Raw genomic sequence first — 16,188 nt, 5'->3', positions numbered from 1 at the left:
AGCACGCATGCGCCGTGTAGCATCACGCCTCGGAGCAACAACGCAGCATGATTCTGCATCTTTTCCACTTCCCAAAGGCAACATGTGTTTTTTTTAGAGTTATTCTGGTAATGGAAAGATCTATACGAGTTATGGTACAAGGACTTGTGGATGATAAGATTTGGGAAACGCTTGACTTCGATTTATTAATGTGAAGGACATTTATTTTTACTAAAAACTACGTTACAAAAATAAAGATACATGGATGTGAACTGTGGATTCTGTGCTGCTTGGAACAAATAACTTGATAAAAATCAGTATGAAATGCGATAGGTAATACACTTCCCGTTTCTCAAATATATTTCAAATTATATTAAATTAAACATTATTAACCAAATATGTGAACTTCTATAATATAACTACTATACATAAACTTCTTGCATAAGGTACTGCATTGAATATATACTGATATCTTTTATATGAGAATAAGAGTGGCATTACCATAATATACTGTGAAAATGTTCAAGAAACATTATTCATTTTAAACATTTTTATATTCAAGTAAGTAGTGGTATTATGTAGGCCCTACACAGTAACTCTGCTAGCAAAACAAATCTAGTGAATGCGAAATTAAAATATTTCCCTGTGTATCTTGAAATGTACACTCTCAAATAAAGTACCTCGAACACACACACTTAAGCAACTGTCCACAGCTGGGATTTCTTCATCCACTCTAGGCATGGTATGTTTCTCAAAAGACAATATCGCACAGCAAATAGGAAACGTGAAGCAATGGTAGTTTTTGGTTCGCTGACTGATAAAAAGAAAATCTACCAAGTACCCTGTCGCTCTTTCCTCAAGCCATCGTGCACAGACAAAAGAAGCCAGCAGAGCAATGTAGAGTAAGAGTTTAATATTCCATCTGTGCTACAAGGTAATTACAAAAACACGACATAACAGAAAACATCAAATAGCATCCAGAATATTCATATAAACTTTATAAAGAGGAACATATGTACATATGCATTTTGTGACCAAAAAAAAAAAAAAAGAAGCAAGCTCAGGATCACACATGTGAGGCATTCTGGGTACACATCAGGGTGTACTTAATAAAAAATTAATTAAGACAGCCTTGGAGGGTAGAAAAAGCCCTGCATTTGTTAAAATGTCAACTGAAGGTAAACAGCGCTGTTGTCTCAGCTCAGATCTGCACAGTCGAGCGCCATCTTGGAGTCAAAATCAAGGCTGAAAGGGAAAACCAGCAAGTGCTCCCCTGAGTCACGGATTATAAATGTGAAATGAGACAGTGAAGGCTAACACATCTGAAATTGATGTTGTAACGCTTGCTTGAGTTTAACATGACAGAGATGGTTCTGATGCTACAGAGTTTAGGCTGCCGAGGTCATGTTTGGAAAAGGTTATATCACAGCTTTAACTAAAGCACAAAATAGATTTTAAAGTTAAGATCACACTGAGGCAATGAGGAGTTTCTTCGATCTACTTCTGTCAAAACGGCCTCATTCTGATGTAACATAAACATTTTGCTGAAGGGTTTGGTTAGATCTCTACTTAGACACAAACAAGTTATAAATTAAAAAAGGATAAAGAAAGTGTACTGTGACCAACTAACACTAACTAACTTTTCCACATGGGGTAAATTTGTTCATACATTGTGCATTAACAGGGCAGTCATGACCAGTTACTGGAACATTGGAAGTAAAGGGACAAAAGCACAATCTTTCTTGCACAATGTTGAGCAAATGGGCTGCTCAACACAACACAAAGGTGTGCAGTGGAGAAAGGCAAACAAGTAAAAGAGAAAAATCTGTTCAGAACATCACAAAAAAAAGTATAAAAGTCACTAATACATGTAGGGAAATGGTGCTTTTCACTCAAATGGATGATTTCTTTCTAAACTTTATATCTAAATAATTCATCATCTGTTTCTTTTCTCATACTCAGTAAGACATTTTACAAAGGCGAAGCACGCCTGCGTGTAAAAATTGTGCAGAAGTGCGTGCATGTAGGCTTTTAACTTTAATGTGTTAGTAACCACAATGTAAACTCAAAGTCCGTCACACGAACACCTCTCTGCGTGGACCTTTTTCCTGAGGAGGCTGCAGGGGGAACGCCGGACCGGGCAACGGTGCAGCTGTGTGCGTCTGTACTTCATGATCCAGCTGCGTGTCTGGTGTGGCGGGAGGGCTGAGGAGAGAGTCGTAGTCGAAGCCTTTGAGGGGCTGAAGAGACAAAGTGAGGCCTCGTCGAGCTTTGGCAGCTCGGTCTGGTCTCTCTCTCAGCTGCAGAATCACCTGGAAGGTGAAAATGAGAGAAAGACGCTTCACTTTAACATTTCTTCAACAGTCTGTCACGTTTGAACAAGGAAACAACCAAACTGACTATATTCAGGCTATAACAAGGGCAACTCTTTGTGAGGTCTGTAAATAAGGGTCACATGTATGTTGTTGACCCACCCAGCCCTCGTTATGGTCACCTTAATGACTTACATGTGACCTCAGTGATTCCTAATGACCCAACAAGAGGTTAAATGTCTGGGACTTCCACCAGTAAGTTAGAACTGGAGAAGCCTTATGGATGAGAGGTCAAATGTTGCCTCAGTCATGTCACGTTGCCTTTATTTTAGCACATACTGTATACACCTGGATGACTGAACGTCCTCATAGACATCACATCCAGAGGTTCATCGGTTACCTCCACAGGCTGACGCTGCAGGAGGGTGAGGTCAAACGTTGTTCCATGGAAGAAGGTCTGTCGTTTGAAACGATCAAGGGTCTTCAAGCGGCGGCAGGGAGTCTTGCATAAAAGCTGGAAGGAGAAACATTAAATTAGTGAAACTATAAATACTCATAAGTTGGCACACTAATCTGATTATAGTTTGTGGACGTACCTCGGTTATTAGCAAGGATAGCGGGGGGCTGAAGCTGAGGGGCATTTCATAGGGGAAACTCCTCACTTTTCTCAGCATACTGCAGTGGTCTGGTTCTGGAGGCACGGGGAACTGAAGACAGACAGATACATAAAAATGAACAATTCAGAGTGTTTCATTTTTTAGAAATTTGACAGATTTCACAGTTTCATTTGGGAACACATCAACACCTTCTTCTTCCAGTCAAAGTCAAGCTCTGTTATGTCACTGAAATAGTAATTGTGGGTAATATCTACATATCTAGCACCGTGCCAACAAGAGCTCACCTTCCCAGTAACCAATGAGAAAAGCAGAATTCCCAGCGACCACCAATCAGCTGCATGGTTGTAGGGTCCGCCACTCAGCACCTCTGGGGCTGCAGAGCAGACAGAGCAAACTCAACACGCAATGTATTACACATTTTAACATTCATAAGTTCACTTCCCATTATTACAGAATAAAAAAATGCTCATATGTTGGTGTATTAACACCATGAATCTGCATCTGTAAAGGGATTAGCTACAGAGGAGGGTATGGAGGGATGCTTTTCTCACCCATGTATTGGATGGTTCCACAAATCGTGAAGGCTCTTCCTCCTCTCTCCAGGCGACGGGACAATCCAAAGTCAGCTAAACGGAGGTGTCCTAGAAGAGACCATTTTTCTCTTAATTGTGTACATGACACATGGCTTTAGATTCACATGCTTTAAACAGATGTAAGATACTGTCACATAAAATATTCCAATTGTAATGTTCGCTCTCGGGTGCTAAAAGATTTACTGTTTACATCAGTGTGTATTTAACTGACAGATGTGCGCAGTCAGGATGTTGTCTGGAAGCTTCTGTACATAACAGAGCTATGCTGCTCTCTGCTGGGGACAGATTTTACTCACCGTTGTCTGTCAGCAGGATATTTTCCATCTACAAAATAAATAACACTCAATTAGATTCCACCAATGTTCATCGGCATACTAAATTAATGATTCTCTAGAGCCCTGTATTTCTCATTTTGATGTTGCCAAATTATTATTATCCCACAGATAAGGTCTGTCATTTTATCAGTACAAAAAGAAAGGCAATACTGTCACAGCATACTATTAAAAAATATATATTTTTAATGAATTTGTATGACACTAATACCACCTATAATCTAAATACATCATTCTACTTCCACTATTTATCAGAATGTCTGTGGATTTCCTCACTTTCTTACCTTTAAATCTCTGTGGATGACCCCAAAGTCATGCAAAAATCCTGTGGGAATGAAAAAAGCATGAGAATGAACAGGTTTCAACACTTAGTCTCCCTACTGGCATACTGAAAACCCCTGACACCGCTTCACTGTTGCTGAGGGAGATCTAATTTTAATTAGACCTGCTTTCACAATTACTTAAAATTAAATAACTATGGAATCATTCACACAGACACTTTGATCTAATTAATATCGGAGGTGTAAATTACATGAATGTAGGTTGACATCCTTTCTTTATTAACATTATGTAGGATACATACCGAGCGCACAACCCAACTCCGCTGCAAATACTCGTACTGTGTCCTCTGTGAAGTGACCAATCATCTGCCAGTAGGTGTACAGGTCTCCTGTGCTGCAGTAGTCACACACTGTGGGAGTTGAAACGGCATTAAAACATGTCTCGGTGAAGCAATCAGAGATGTGAAGGGTAGTGAAGGTTAGCGGGAGGTGGAACACACACTGGTGAAAAGAAATTAGGAAAGAGAAGTGTTGTCAGGAAGTGCGCAAGGTTTTGAATAATAAAGGTATTATGAATCAGGAGTCTTTAATTGGGAATAATATTACTGGATCACTGTTACATAAAGCAACATACGAAGACACGCAAAATGTTCAGCAGCACTGATGAAAGTTTAGCCCTGCAGAGAGCTTGAAAATAAAATTAAACAGCCGCTACACAGCGATGACTTTCAGTAGTTTATATAGTTGTCGTTTCCATATCCTCTACATTCATGGCTTTAAAGATGTGATTCAGAAGAGGATTCACAGTCTAAGCAAGCAGTGTCCTCCTCTCTTTTGAATGTGACATGTATTGCTGAGCTGAAGCAGCGTTTCAGCATCTGGTCTCCCGGCTAACACGCTCTCTTTTCACAGGGGGTGGGGATGCAAACAAAGTGGGTCACACTTTCTGACTCAGTTGCTAATTTGGAAAAAGGGTAAATGCTCTGGAGTGGAGAGAAAGAGGGCAAAGCAGATACACGATGCAGAGGGTTGCAGGGATGTAGGGGTCTGGCAGAGTCTGTGTCTCGTGGTGGTGTACGAACACAAACACCCAGAATTAAAAGACTTCATACTCTTCGCCTTTTGTTTACTATGTTCTAGGATGGGACAGGGATTGTGGGTAGATCCTGGACGATGCCAGCAGTGCTAAGGTGACATAAAGTGGAGTGCAGGGGTTTTTTGGACAGTGGATCTGGGTTGGGTTGGGACACTGGTCTCTGGCTGACTCACTAATGTAGAGGTGGCGCTGTGTCTGCCAGCAGTCCTGGAGGTCATGGACAAATGGGTGGCGAACCTGACGCTGTGGGCAAAGGTCAAAGGTCAACCTGAAAAAGCTCATTGGTCAAAGCGAGGGCCATTCTTTCTTTATTGCCTTAGTATACTCAGACATCTGGGAGCTGGATTCACTTCACTTAGAACTTCGGCTCAAGATCCAAAATTAAAAATTAAACTGTTTGATGTTAGACATGACATATGCATTATCTCTGAGTGAAGGCAAGTAAAACTAAGTGGTTGATCCCCTCCTTAGACTGGTTATAACGCTTTATGCTGTATATTGCAGGCAGAATATATTCCACTAGCATTTAAACAGTTAATAGATGAGAGACGTATAATCACACATCATCTGCATACATACCGTAACCTCAAAAACACAATGTTTTAAATATAAAAATAAATAATAATCCACAGCATCCACGGATCTAGCCAGTGACAGCTCCACAGGGATACTAAGATGATTGTCCGTCACTAAATCAGGGTGAGATCTGAAAACTCTGAGCAAAAATTGGCATTTTTCCTTCTTCTAGTTCAACATGAGAGTGAATAACAGCCTTATATCAATGATTCAGTGACAGTGATGTTAATGAGCTGCCTATATTTAGGCATAGTTGTAACAGGAGGCCTCCAGAACTTGCCATGGTGGTGGCTGCATTGTAACAGTATGGGCTTCTTCACGGTACACAGACTTCAAGGGTGGAAAGAGTTAAATATTTCAGCCAGAGCTGGTGATACTATCTGGTAAGAAAAAATTATAACCACATATTGATGGTGAGGCTTTTCTAACTATAAATAACGTTATTATTGCATAAAAACACCTTCAGAAAGCTCAAGAATTCTGATGTATTTGGGTGTAGTATTCAGGATTTCTAAAGCACATATTCTAATATGTTTTCCCACTTTCTAAAATCTGCAAACTCACAATGATTTTCACGGCAGAACCCACCTGCACTATAACTTCTTCCTTTGACTGCTCCAAGACTCCGAGTCTTAGAATCTCTGATTTAGGTATTACCTGTTGGCAGACAAAAATACAAACAAAAATATGTTTTACACACTTTTAGCAAGCTACAATTTCATTGGTGTATATGTTACAGTGCATATGATGGTTGTTGGTTGACATAGTTCTGATCTGAGGTTGAGGTTCTCTTCAAGACTAGAAAAACATTTAGTATTTCTTGTACTTTTAACATGTAAAAACCTATAATTGGTCAGCATTAGGTCAAAACCAGCCAATCCCAGCCAATCTGCCTTTCAGATTTTGTGTATTTGCACAAACTAATAGTTAAAACACATTTAACATATAAGATTCAGACAGAAGACTTACTTTGACAGCATATATTTTCTGTTTGGCCCTGTCCTTCACTTTCAGAATGGGCCCAAATGAACCTTTGGCGATGTAACCCAGCACCTGGTGAGGTGAACGAAGAGACATAAAGACAAAAATACAGAGTGAAGAAACATTTGAGACAGTGAAAAGTTAAAAAACATTAAATTAATTATTGGCATCTATGTTGGAACTGAGGCCTACCTGAAAGTGTTCATGCCCAGGCACAATTCTGTGGGGGAATTCAGGCAGGAACATGGAAATAAACCCTGGCAGGCTCCACTCTGCTCTCAGTTTGCCCGGGCCGACTCCTGCCAACCTCAGGACGTGCTCTGGGATCTCGGGGGCCTTGCCTTGAAGCATTCGATGTTGGCCCAGACGCAGGGCAGGTGGAGCCAGGCGACACAGGCCCGCTGGGATAGACAGGCCTATGCTGGAGAGGAAGCCACGCCATCCAGACGAAAAGTGCTCACTCTCCTGCCCTTCTGAGGGCCTCTGTGTGGGAGACAGCAAAGGAGGACACGCTAAAAAGTAGGTATGGCAAAGCTTTGTAGATGCTGCTAATGAAAAAATTTACATTGTGTTACCCTGAATGATTATGGATATGACAAAAGACATGTTCACTGGATCTCACCAGCATTTATGCATGTTTTAGCCAGTTTCTAGTCACAAAACACTGTTTATTCAGGGGCTGTTTTATGAAAGAACAACTTATCAAGGTAGGTGTGCAATGCTAAAAGCAATGTTCTTTTTCTTGACCTTTTCAGAGTTCACATCCCAAAACCTGTGAGGCAAAGTGCTCCAAGACACGCACCGGACAGCGAGATATGTTTATTTCCACTACTTAGGCAGGGAAAGTTGCCCAAGCATTGCTTCATATCGACACACTGTTCAGAGCTGTTCAGATGTAAGATTTCCCGCTGTATGATCATTGATTGTATTTGTGAAATGATTAGTCTTTCACTTGCTAAATTGTTAAAAAATAAACTTGGATTTATGCGACCATTCCTGCTCTCATTCGTGATTAGAGAAGAGAGAGAAAAATAAAAACCTTGGTGCATATGCAGTCTGCAGTCACTCGGTCACACAACCTCTCCCCCTGGGCCCTGTGCTGCACTACAGAGCCGATGCTCTGTGGTGCAAGATGTGTGCAATCAACCATGCAGGATGTTATTATCATCTGTGCCACATTAGAGGACACATCTATAGCCACTCAGCTGAAAATCACTGCCATCAGCGAGACATTCACTTGACAGCTGATCAGAAACTGGGCAGTGTCAGTGCGTAATTCTGTCAGTATTTTGTTTAAGATGTTTAATTGCCAATACCCTGTAGATGTAAATCCCGGAAGCGTTACAATTTCAATTTAAAAGTATTATCATTAACCCAGTAAGGTTATTTGGGGGAATAATATATAATGTAGTATTAAGTTTCATTATATTTTAGTTTAAGAGACTGCTACAACACCGTTAAAACCTGTCACGCAGGCTTGGCATGTGGTTGCTACCTGCACGTCAAATCATCGCCATGGAAACAGGGAACCCCGCACGTGCGTCACACCTTAGCAACCAGGAATTTCATTCAACTCACCTTCCTGCTTTTACTGCCGTCGGCCCCCATTCGTGTGACAGGACATCAGCACTGTAGCTTCAGTGCGACGTCTGCTCCTCACCCAGGCACCTCACATTGCACCGCGCGCCATCACGGCAGCCCACCCAGAGTCTCGTGCACGACACGCACACTAGTTTAAGGCTCGAGTCTGCTATGCTACTGGTCTTTGCCAACAGTCTGCTATGGTCCGGCGCGAAACGTGACAGATATGGCGACATAAAAGAAAACAAGTTAATCCCGAGTATGGGCAACGTCAGCGCAAATCCGCCCACATCTTTGGCACCCAATGAGACGCCTACCTGGTGGAGTTCAGCGCCCTCTGCTGCTCAGTGTAGTCAGAGCTGCAGAAACCAACTACAACAAACATGTCACAGCTTCTGCTATGGTTTGCATGGCTGCTATGGAAAACATCACATGCATACATGAGTAAAACTGGCTGGAATTCTCCGGCAGCTCATGATAAATTCATTTTCCCGCTTGCATTAAAAATAAAACAACAGGATGCAGAATTGCGCCACACAAGGATTTATCCATCCCCTTTTCCTGATTATGTGGCACATACTGTACATGCTGTGTATTTAACTATTTATATGAAGCCTAATGTATTCTCACTACAGCTTGTTTCTAATGTCCACATAATCTGCATTCACATGTACCTTGTATAGTAGGTATACACACTGTATATGTATAATACATTCTATATTGCTGACAAGGGGTATATATATATATATATATACCTATGTCAGGAGAAGCAAATAACATTGACCATCTTGTGAATGTTCTGCTGTGAAACTTTTAGACCTGGCATTCATTGGTGTGGATGTTACTTAGACATGTACCACCTACCCAGACCAGACCAGGCGCCCCCACCCCATAGCAATGACACTCCTTGATGGCAGCATCCATCCATAGCAGGATGCAGCCAGACACAGGCACACACACAAAAACTGTAAAGGAACAACTAAAAAAAAACATGAAGAACAGCACAAGGTGTTGACCTGGCCTCCAAAATCACTAGATCTTGAACTGATCAAGTGTCTGTGGGATGAATTGGAACAAGCATGATCCACAGAGGCCCCTCTTCTCAACCCATAGGACCCAAAGGCCCCCACTATACAGGACACCCTCAGAAGGCCCATGTCTATTCATTGATGAGTCACAACTGTTTTGGAGATACAAGGGATACCTACACAATATTAGGAAGGTGGTCATAATGTTGTGGCTGAGTGGTGCACTTGCACATAGTCTACTGCAAATATATGTGTATATCTTATAGTGTATTTTATGTTGTACTAGTCATAGCTTGTACTTTATTAGTTTAATTTAGCAACTTCTGCCATCTGCATGCCTAATTAGATCCCAAACTAGATGCAATGAAAATAAAGTTTAATAAAATCTAATCATGATGCCTCAACATGTGAAGACATGACAGGACAAGATAAAAAAAACAACAACTAATCAATAGAAGCTGTCTACAAACACAAAGCGTTATAATTAAAGAAGAGAAAAAACAAGCTCCAAACCAAGATGTGACAGCGCAAGTGCCTTTTATTTGGGACGAAGAACAAAAAAAAAAAGCAAACGGAGCCATCTGCACTTTTTACTTTCACATATCACTTTGTAAACCAATGTTGTGGTCGTTTCTACAAAATAAACCAAACAGGTGAGCTTTAAATAAACAAGTAGAAAAGGTTTCTGGATTGACGCTCCAGAAACCGTTGGGTGTATCTGGAAGCGTTCGGGGGTTAAAGGAGCGTCAGGTTCAGTCATCGTCGTCGAAGTCCTTCCTGCCCTGGGGAGCTCTGGGTCCTCCTGCTGTTTTGGCCATGATGATCTGAAAGGAGAGGGGAGTCTGTCAGTACTTTCTAACTGGGGAAGTGAGAGCACTGAGATCCATGCAGCCGACTGTGGGCTTCGATACAGGGTTGAAGGTTATCAAAAATGACTGGACTATATTTTAAAAATGAAAGAGGTGATTTAAACCCCCATGGACACCACAGAAGGCCACTTATGCTGATGAGATATTCATGAGCACGTGTGACAATACAGAACATAAAATATAAAACAGCCCAAGTCCAATTAGCTTCAATGCTGGGAGTAACTACGCCACTTCAGCCTGAATGTCTTCAAATTGAAATACTCTAGACAAAGTTATAAGTACAAGAATCTAATCTAATTTAAATTTCATCTTTAAACTACATGTTTTGTGCAACACTATTTTATATGTCACTTGCCCGAGGACATCCCCTGCAAGATAAAGAGTTCATGAGCGCATGCAGCATGCTATCACACCATCCAGTATGTTTTGTGCAAGTTTAAACAGTGGCACACCTGGTATTAACAAAAACCACCCGTGAAGTGTGGGAATCTGGTCAGCAACAACAACATTTCGCTTCATTGAGTTATGTATCACACCCGTTGTTAGTAGTGACAGGCCAAACAACAAAACATTTCACAACGTCAGTGTCCTGTGAGCGAGTGAGTGAGTACAATCTGTGCAGAGATTTCAGAGGTAAAAAAAAATCGCACACGCATTCCAAGACCTGCTGCCAGAGGGGGGTGTGTGTTCACCCTCTAATGTTGAGTGTCAAACTGCTCAGGCGCCTCATCCCAACTGTCCTTGTCCCAGTTGCCTCTCTGCTTGGGAGCCCTGGGTCCCCCTGCAGTCTTAGCCATGATGATCTGGATCGTACATATACACACACACTAACATCAACTATCTGGACGGTGTCGACTGGTTCGAACTACTGAAAGAATACTAGATCTGAATAGCATTGAACAAAACAAGAATAGAAAAACTATTCATGTGACTCAAGAATCTGTTAACCAAAAGGGGAGAAAGGAAATTATTAAAGGCAAATCTTTCGTTGAGAAACCCAAATAAGGACATAAATAAGAGTGTATTAACACTTCACTGGTGGACTCCAAGAAGTTGTATGTCTGTAACAAGTCACAGGAGTGTACCGTACTCTAAGTTTGTGAATTCTTATTGTTAAAAATCAGAATATAAATTAAAACAAATGCCAGAAACTAATCCTAATAAGCGCTGCCTGCGTCAATGCCGTTTCTCTCTGCTATAGGCGCCCATTGTTGCTAATGGGTTATACATTGAATTGTTACAGTGAATATAAACCTTGTAGCCCATTTGGAGCCAAAACCACAAACACTGTCCTGCTGTGATAAGTAGTCACAAACAGAGTAAATGTGGATTAATGCTTGGCTTAAAACGGTCCAGAAACAAATGCACCGTAAACCTGCTGCTGCACCACCCAGTGTCCTTAATTCACCGACCAAAAAAAAAAAATTGGTCCAGCTTTCAAGAACACCTGCAAGAATTTCACATTTTGATTATATGAACAGCCTTGTGTTTTGTTTTTTAATACACACCTGATCCACTCTCAGCACAGTAATGGCAGCGTTGGTGGCCAGTTTGATTCCCCAGTGCTTGACCAAGTAAGGCTCCACAATGCCAGCTTCCAGCATGTCCTTCACAGCAGGGCCCTCTCCCTAAAGAAAACATGACATCCACAATGTCAGTGATCAGACTGAAAGATGCATTTAAACTTGAAAACAGAGCTTTAGTTGTCTCCTTTGATGTTCAACTAATGTGCTAAATGTACACGATTAACCATAAAATAAACTCCCTAGTTTCTCTGGAACCGAAAATAGCAATGGCTTCAAGACATAAAAGTTACGAGTCACATTATATATTACTAATATTAGTGTGTAACCAGGTGTCCTTAATGAGGCTGAAATTCATGTTGGTAATATATTCTGTTGCACATACCTCAATGTCAAAGCCCATGTTTTTGTTTCCCTCGTGATGCGCGGCGTACAGTTTGGAGATGAGCTCGCTCGCCCTCACTCCAGAGTTCTCGGCCAGGGAACGTGGCAACGCCTCGAAGGCCTCTGCGAACTTCTTAATGGAATACTGCTCCAGACCGGGGCAGGACTACAGAGACAGGGGGGAAACAAAGAGGTTTTTGCTTCTGCTACTGATCAGCTAGTGATGGGGTAAAGACAGAAAAGGGTAAGGGAGCCATTAGTGTGAACCTGGCATGGCTCAGTTATGGCAGTCAAATATGCATACCTCTCCATATGAGGTGAGCTGCTTGGCCAGTTCGATCTCAGTGGCTCCTGCTCCAGGTACCAGTCGCTTGTCCTAGAGACAGTGAACAACACAGAAACTGTAGCTTTTGTGCAGGACAAATAGTAAATGGAGATAATTGACTTAAACTGGTTGAATCGTACACTTAGTCTTTACTATCTCTTATAAAGAAATTACATGTTGTATCAAGTTGAAACAAATCCGACCATGGTTTAATATGTTGACTTACCCTGACCAGGACCTTGAAGGTGTTGACTCCATCATCTACAGCCCTCTCAATATCATCCATCAGGTTGTCAGTGGAGCCTCTGATCACCACCGTTGAGATGGCGCCGTCCTCTTTCTCTGTTAGGCCAAACAACGACGTTAAGCCTAACACTCATGTGGATAAAAGACTAGGCTTATGATCCTGATTATGACATGACCCATAGAGGGATTTACCGTGTTTGAAGGCCACCACCTGAGTGTCTCCCACCTCAGTCAGATACACATTGTCACAGTGACCCATCTCCTCTGGAGTTGGAGCCGTCTACGAATGGAAAAAATACATTATTTAACACTATATAATGGTCTGATTCAAATATCTGATCTGGACAAAACTAGCGCAAACTCACCATCCTGGGCAATGCCACAGCTCCAACGGTCTTGCATAACCTCCTGAGGTCCCATTTGCTGTTAAGCCTGATGGTTAAAAAAAAGAAGGATTTAGCACTTAAAAGTACACAGCGATAAAAAGCACACAACCATTAACAGCACGGCTTTAAGGACAATGTTGTCAAATAGTTGATTTAATTCAAGCAGTGGACGGATTCATTTAAATAAGAACATGTGGCAACAACCAACTGATATTTAACCTGAACTAATATCGAAAGCTTGCTCTGATCACCCACCTGACCACCATGAGCTTGTACTTGTTGGCGTAGTGCAGCGCCATGTCGGCCACTTTCCCCCCAGTTACCACCACGTTGGCACCAGCCTCCTTGATGGCCTTGACCTGAGCCTCCATCATGTCCTCCTCTCCCTTGCTGAAGTCCATGAGCTCCTTTGCATTATTTATCAATACTGTTCCCTGTGGAACAAACCAGACAACTGTCAGCACCAGGATCAGCACCTATTGACACAACTACTAACGTATGAGATGTACGAGCGTGTGAAGCATCCGTTACCTTGGTCTCCGTCACCGTGCAGTCAAAGGGGCAGGAGAAGACAGCGATCTTGGCGTCTTTAATCGACGTGACGTCACCCTCTGCCTCCTTCTTAAAAACCATGCCGTGTAGGACGGTAGACGCCGTCACCCCACAGCCCTAAAAACACCACAGGCATCAGTTAGAGGCAAACAACACGCACACAGACAAAATATAACGCGCGGATAACGCTGCTTACCAAAATCTTGCATACTCTGACGCTATCAACATTGAAATTGCCGGACTCAGGGAAGATGGATACTGTAAAAACCCGAGAAAAAGAAAGAAAGTCAGCGAAACACAGAAGTTAAGACAGCCGTCAAGGTAAATTACCTTCAACAGCAGCAGCTGATGCGGGCAGCCTGAATTGCTGACTCACCACAAGCCTGTGCGATGAGGTTAGCGATGAAGTCTTCGTTGCCGTACTGTTTACTCATGACCGCTGTGCGGATGAGAGATGTGGCTTCGTTGACATCATGGAGGTTCTTGGCTGAGGAACACACACAGTCTGGCAGGATCTCCAGAGCCTTCTTGCAGGCCAGCTCATAGCCTTCAATCACCTGTAAAATAAGAGGAAAAGGAACTGAGAAAATGCAGCTATTTATTTCTTCTACCGTGTACTCACATAAAGCATGGCATACCACATTATAACTTAAAATTTAGCAGAAATGGCCATAAACATGTCTACACACTGATTGCACTGTTGTATCGTCACATAATCCACACAGAGCAGACATGATGTTGTTCACCGACTACACCTGCTTACCTCTGACACAGACAAGCCCATCCTGAGCAGCTCTTCAGCCAGCTCCAGCAGAGCTCCGGCGAACACCAGGACAAAGTTGGTCCCATCTCCGACCTCCTGCTCTTGCATGTGGGACGCCATCACAATCATTTTGGCTGCCGGATGCTGCACCTATAAAACAAATGGGATTTCGAGGCAACCGTTAAATCCACGCAATTATTAAGCATTCGAGAGAAATTTAAAAAAATCAGTGTGTTGCTTGATGAGGTTCCTCACCTCAAGCTCTCTGAGAATTGTTGCTGCGTCATTTGTGACGAAGAGCTTCTCCAAGTGGTTAATGACCATTTTGTTCATACCTGAGAGGCAACATTAACAAGGTTTAATGATTGCTATTTATTTTTGAGAATGACTGGGTTGAAGCAAGAGCTAAAATTTCAATATCTAAAGATTGTACTAACCGTTTGGCCCGTAGGCGGTGCGTGTGGTCTGGGACAGCTCCTTACATGCTTTGATGTTCCTAAAGACTGCCTCCTCAAGCCCTGAATAGTGCTGTATGGGACAATAAAAGTCAGAGAGATATAATACATGTCATTAATGCCCATAACTAACAAATATTTATTAATAGACTGCATATTTGTCAACTGGAGTAAAGCAAATAATATCAAAAGTCATGACTGGATTTATCAGTTATTAGTGTGGATGATTGATCAAGCAAACAATTTGTAATTAGAGGGAGAACAATGCCAACATGCAGATGAGTTGAAGCAGCTAACCCAAAACAGGAAGCATCAGCCAGACCATCTAAGGCTACAAACTCAATGCTGACAGTTAGCTCAAAGCTAGCTGGGTGTGACTGCAGTCAGACGGCCAGTTATGACTAAGGTGAAAAACTACAGCCACGAGGCATGCTAAAGAGCTGTGAAGGACAGAGGAACCAGCCTTTCATCCATCATTAACAGCCCCGGGTCCCGCGGCTCCTAGCGGCCTGGCTTCCTTCTAGAACTCTCCCACATGACTGTGAATGAACGTGCTAACTCAGGGGCTAACGCTAGCTAGCACGCTACTTCGCAAACGACTCACTAAGAGCTGACCTTCGGACACAAACACGGCGATTTCATCTCACCTTGGCGCCATCCTTCAACATTTGGGCAAAGCCCGGCGCTTTGGGAACGTGAAGAGCCATTTTCCGTTGTTTAGTAGCCCCGGTATCCTGGAGAAGGTAGCCGCGGCGTGGGTTCGGCTCTGGGTACAAAGCCGGAGAGACAGGGGTGGAGCGATTTCAGCAACGCGTGAGCTAACGACGGGTAGCGACAAGGGACAAACCGAGCGACTCTCGTTCACCTGCTGTGACTACGACACGCCACCACATGGGGGCGCTGTTGCCTTTACGTGCTAAGCAACAAAACTCAGAATCACAGTAGTAACAATAGAGGGAATGTATTTTAGATTAGATTCAACTTTATTGTTATTACACATGTACAGGTACAGAGCAACGAAATGCAGTTTAGCATCTAACCAGAAGTGCAATAGGCAGTAAGTGCACGTGGCATAAATGTTATTGTATATAAGAAGTATGGTACAGGTTGTTTTTACAGCATATGGACAATATTTACAGGTCTACTCTATGTACAGGTGAGACCATATATACAGGTTAATGAGCAGGATATACATAATGGTACTATGAACATATTATACAGATGGATTTGTTCGTTAAATGTCAGTAGACTATAAACAGGAACTATAACATAACATAATTTACAATAAAGTGGCGGCACAGTGGTTAGC

At 42.3% G+C, this 16,188-nt stretch overlaps 2 protein-coding genes across 5 annotated transcripts; both read right to left on the bottom strand.

Moving 5' to 3' along the window:
- Positions 1-843: 843 nt before the first annotated feature.
- On the bottom strand, positions 844-8,544 carry rskrb (ribosomal protein S6 kinase related b). Its single transcript, XM_084564926.1, has 13 exons — positions 8,346-8,544; positions 6,960-7,250; positions 6,756-6,839; positions 6,375-6,443; positions 5,384-5,453; positions 4,417-4,524; positions 4,118-4,158; positions 3,798-3,825; positions 3,460-3,549; positions 3,193-3,281; positions 2,888-2,998; positions 2,692-2,805; positions 844-2,291 (listed from the first exon to the last, which is right to left on the bottom strand). The coding sequence occupies exons 1-13, from the start codon at positions 8,373-8,375 to the stop codon at positions 2,055-2,057; spliced, it is 1,362 nt and encodes a 453-aa protein (XP_084421052.1). The 5' UTR covers positions 8,376-8,544; the 3' UTR covers positions 844-2,054.
- Positions 8,545-9,896: 1,352 nt separating this feature from the next.
- cct8 (chaperonin containing TCP1, subunit 8 (theta)) lies at positions 9,897-15,657 on the bottom strand. Of its 4 annotated transcripts, none has more exons than XM_084565292.1 (16): positions 15,527-15,657; positions 14,862-14,952; positions 14,680-14,759; positions 14,425-14,574; positions 14,038-14,218; positions 13,858-13,919; positions 13,641-13,778; positions 13,365-13,543; positions 13,089-13,155; positions 12,916-13,003; positions 12,704-12,819; positions 12,457-12,528; positions 12,154-12,318; positions 11,754-11,873; positions 10,896-11,048; positions 9,897-10,200 (listed from the first exon to the last, which is right to left on the bottom strand). In XM_084565292.1, the coding sequence occupies exons 1-15, from the start codon at positions 15,584-15,586 to the stop codon at positions 10,941-10,943; spliced, it is 1,677 nt and encodes a 558-aa protein (XP_084421418.1). In that variant the 5' UTR covers positions 15,587-15,657; the 3' UTR covers positions 9,897-10,200; positions 10,896-10,940. The 4 variants fall into 4 exon arrangements, with proteins under 4 accessions (XP_084421418.1, XP_084421417.1, XP_084421419.1 ...); XM_084565291.1 differs by having other exon boundaries at positions 10,910-11,048; XM_084565293.1 differs by having other exon boundaries at positions 10,938-11,048.
- Positions 15,658-16,188: the final 531 nt, after the last annotated feature.

Source organism: Chelon labrosus, assembly GCF_963514085.1.
Source record: "Chelon labrosus genome assembly, chromosome: 17".
In the NCBI taxonomy this organism is placed as follows: domain Eukaryota; kingdom Metazoa; phylum Chordata; class Actinopteri; order Mugiliformes; family Mugilidae; genus Chelon; species Chelon labrosus.
The sequence above is the reverse complement of the archived record's forward strand: the minus strand, read 5'-3'. Positions and strand labels throughout refer to the sequence as shown.

What these genes read in the sequence shown, in the direction of transcription:
- rskrb (XM_084564926.1), bottom strand. Translation starts at nt 8,375, where the DNA reads ATGGGGGCCGACGGCAGTAAAAGCAGGAAG. An exon ending in TCATCCACAGAGATTTAAAG is followed by an intron (nt 3,826 to 4,117) that starts GTAAGAAAGTGA and finishes TTTATTTTGTAG; the next exon opens with ATGGAAAATATCCTGCTGAC. An exon ending in TATCCTGCTGACAGACAACG is followed by an intron (nt 3,550 to 3,797) that starts GTGAGTAAAATC and finishes GGTCTCTTCTAG; the next exon opens with GACACCTCCGTTTAGCTGAC.
- cct8 (XM_084565292.1), bottom strand. Translation starts at nt 15,586, where the DNA reads ATGGCTCTTCACGTTCCCAAAGCGCCGGGCTTTGCCCAAATGTTGAAG. An exon ending in TGTTGAAGGATGGCGCCAAG is followed by an intron (nt 14,953 to 15,526) that starts GTGAGATGAAAT and finishes TGTCCCATACAG; the next exon opens with CACTATTCAGGGCTTGAGGA. An exon ending in TACAAGCTCATGGTGGTCAG is followed by an intron (nt 13,156 to 13,364) that starts GTGGGTGATCAG and finishes TTTAACCATCAG; the next exon opens with GCTTAACAGCAAATGGGACC.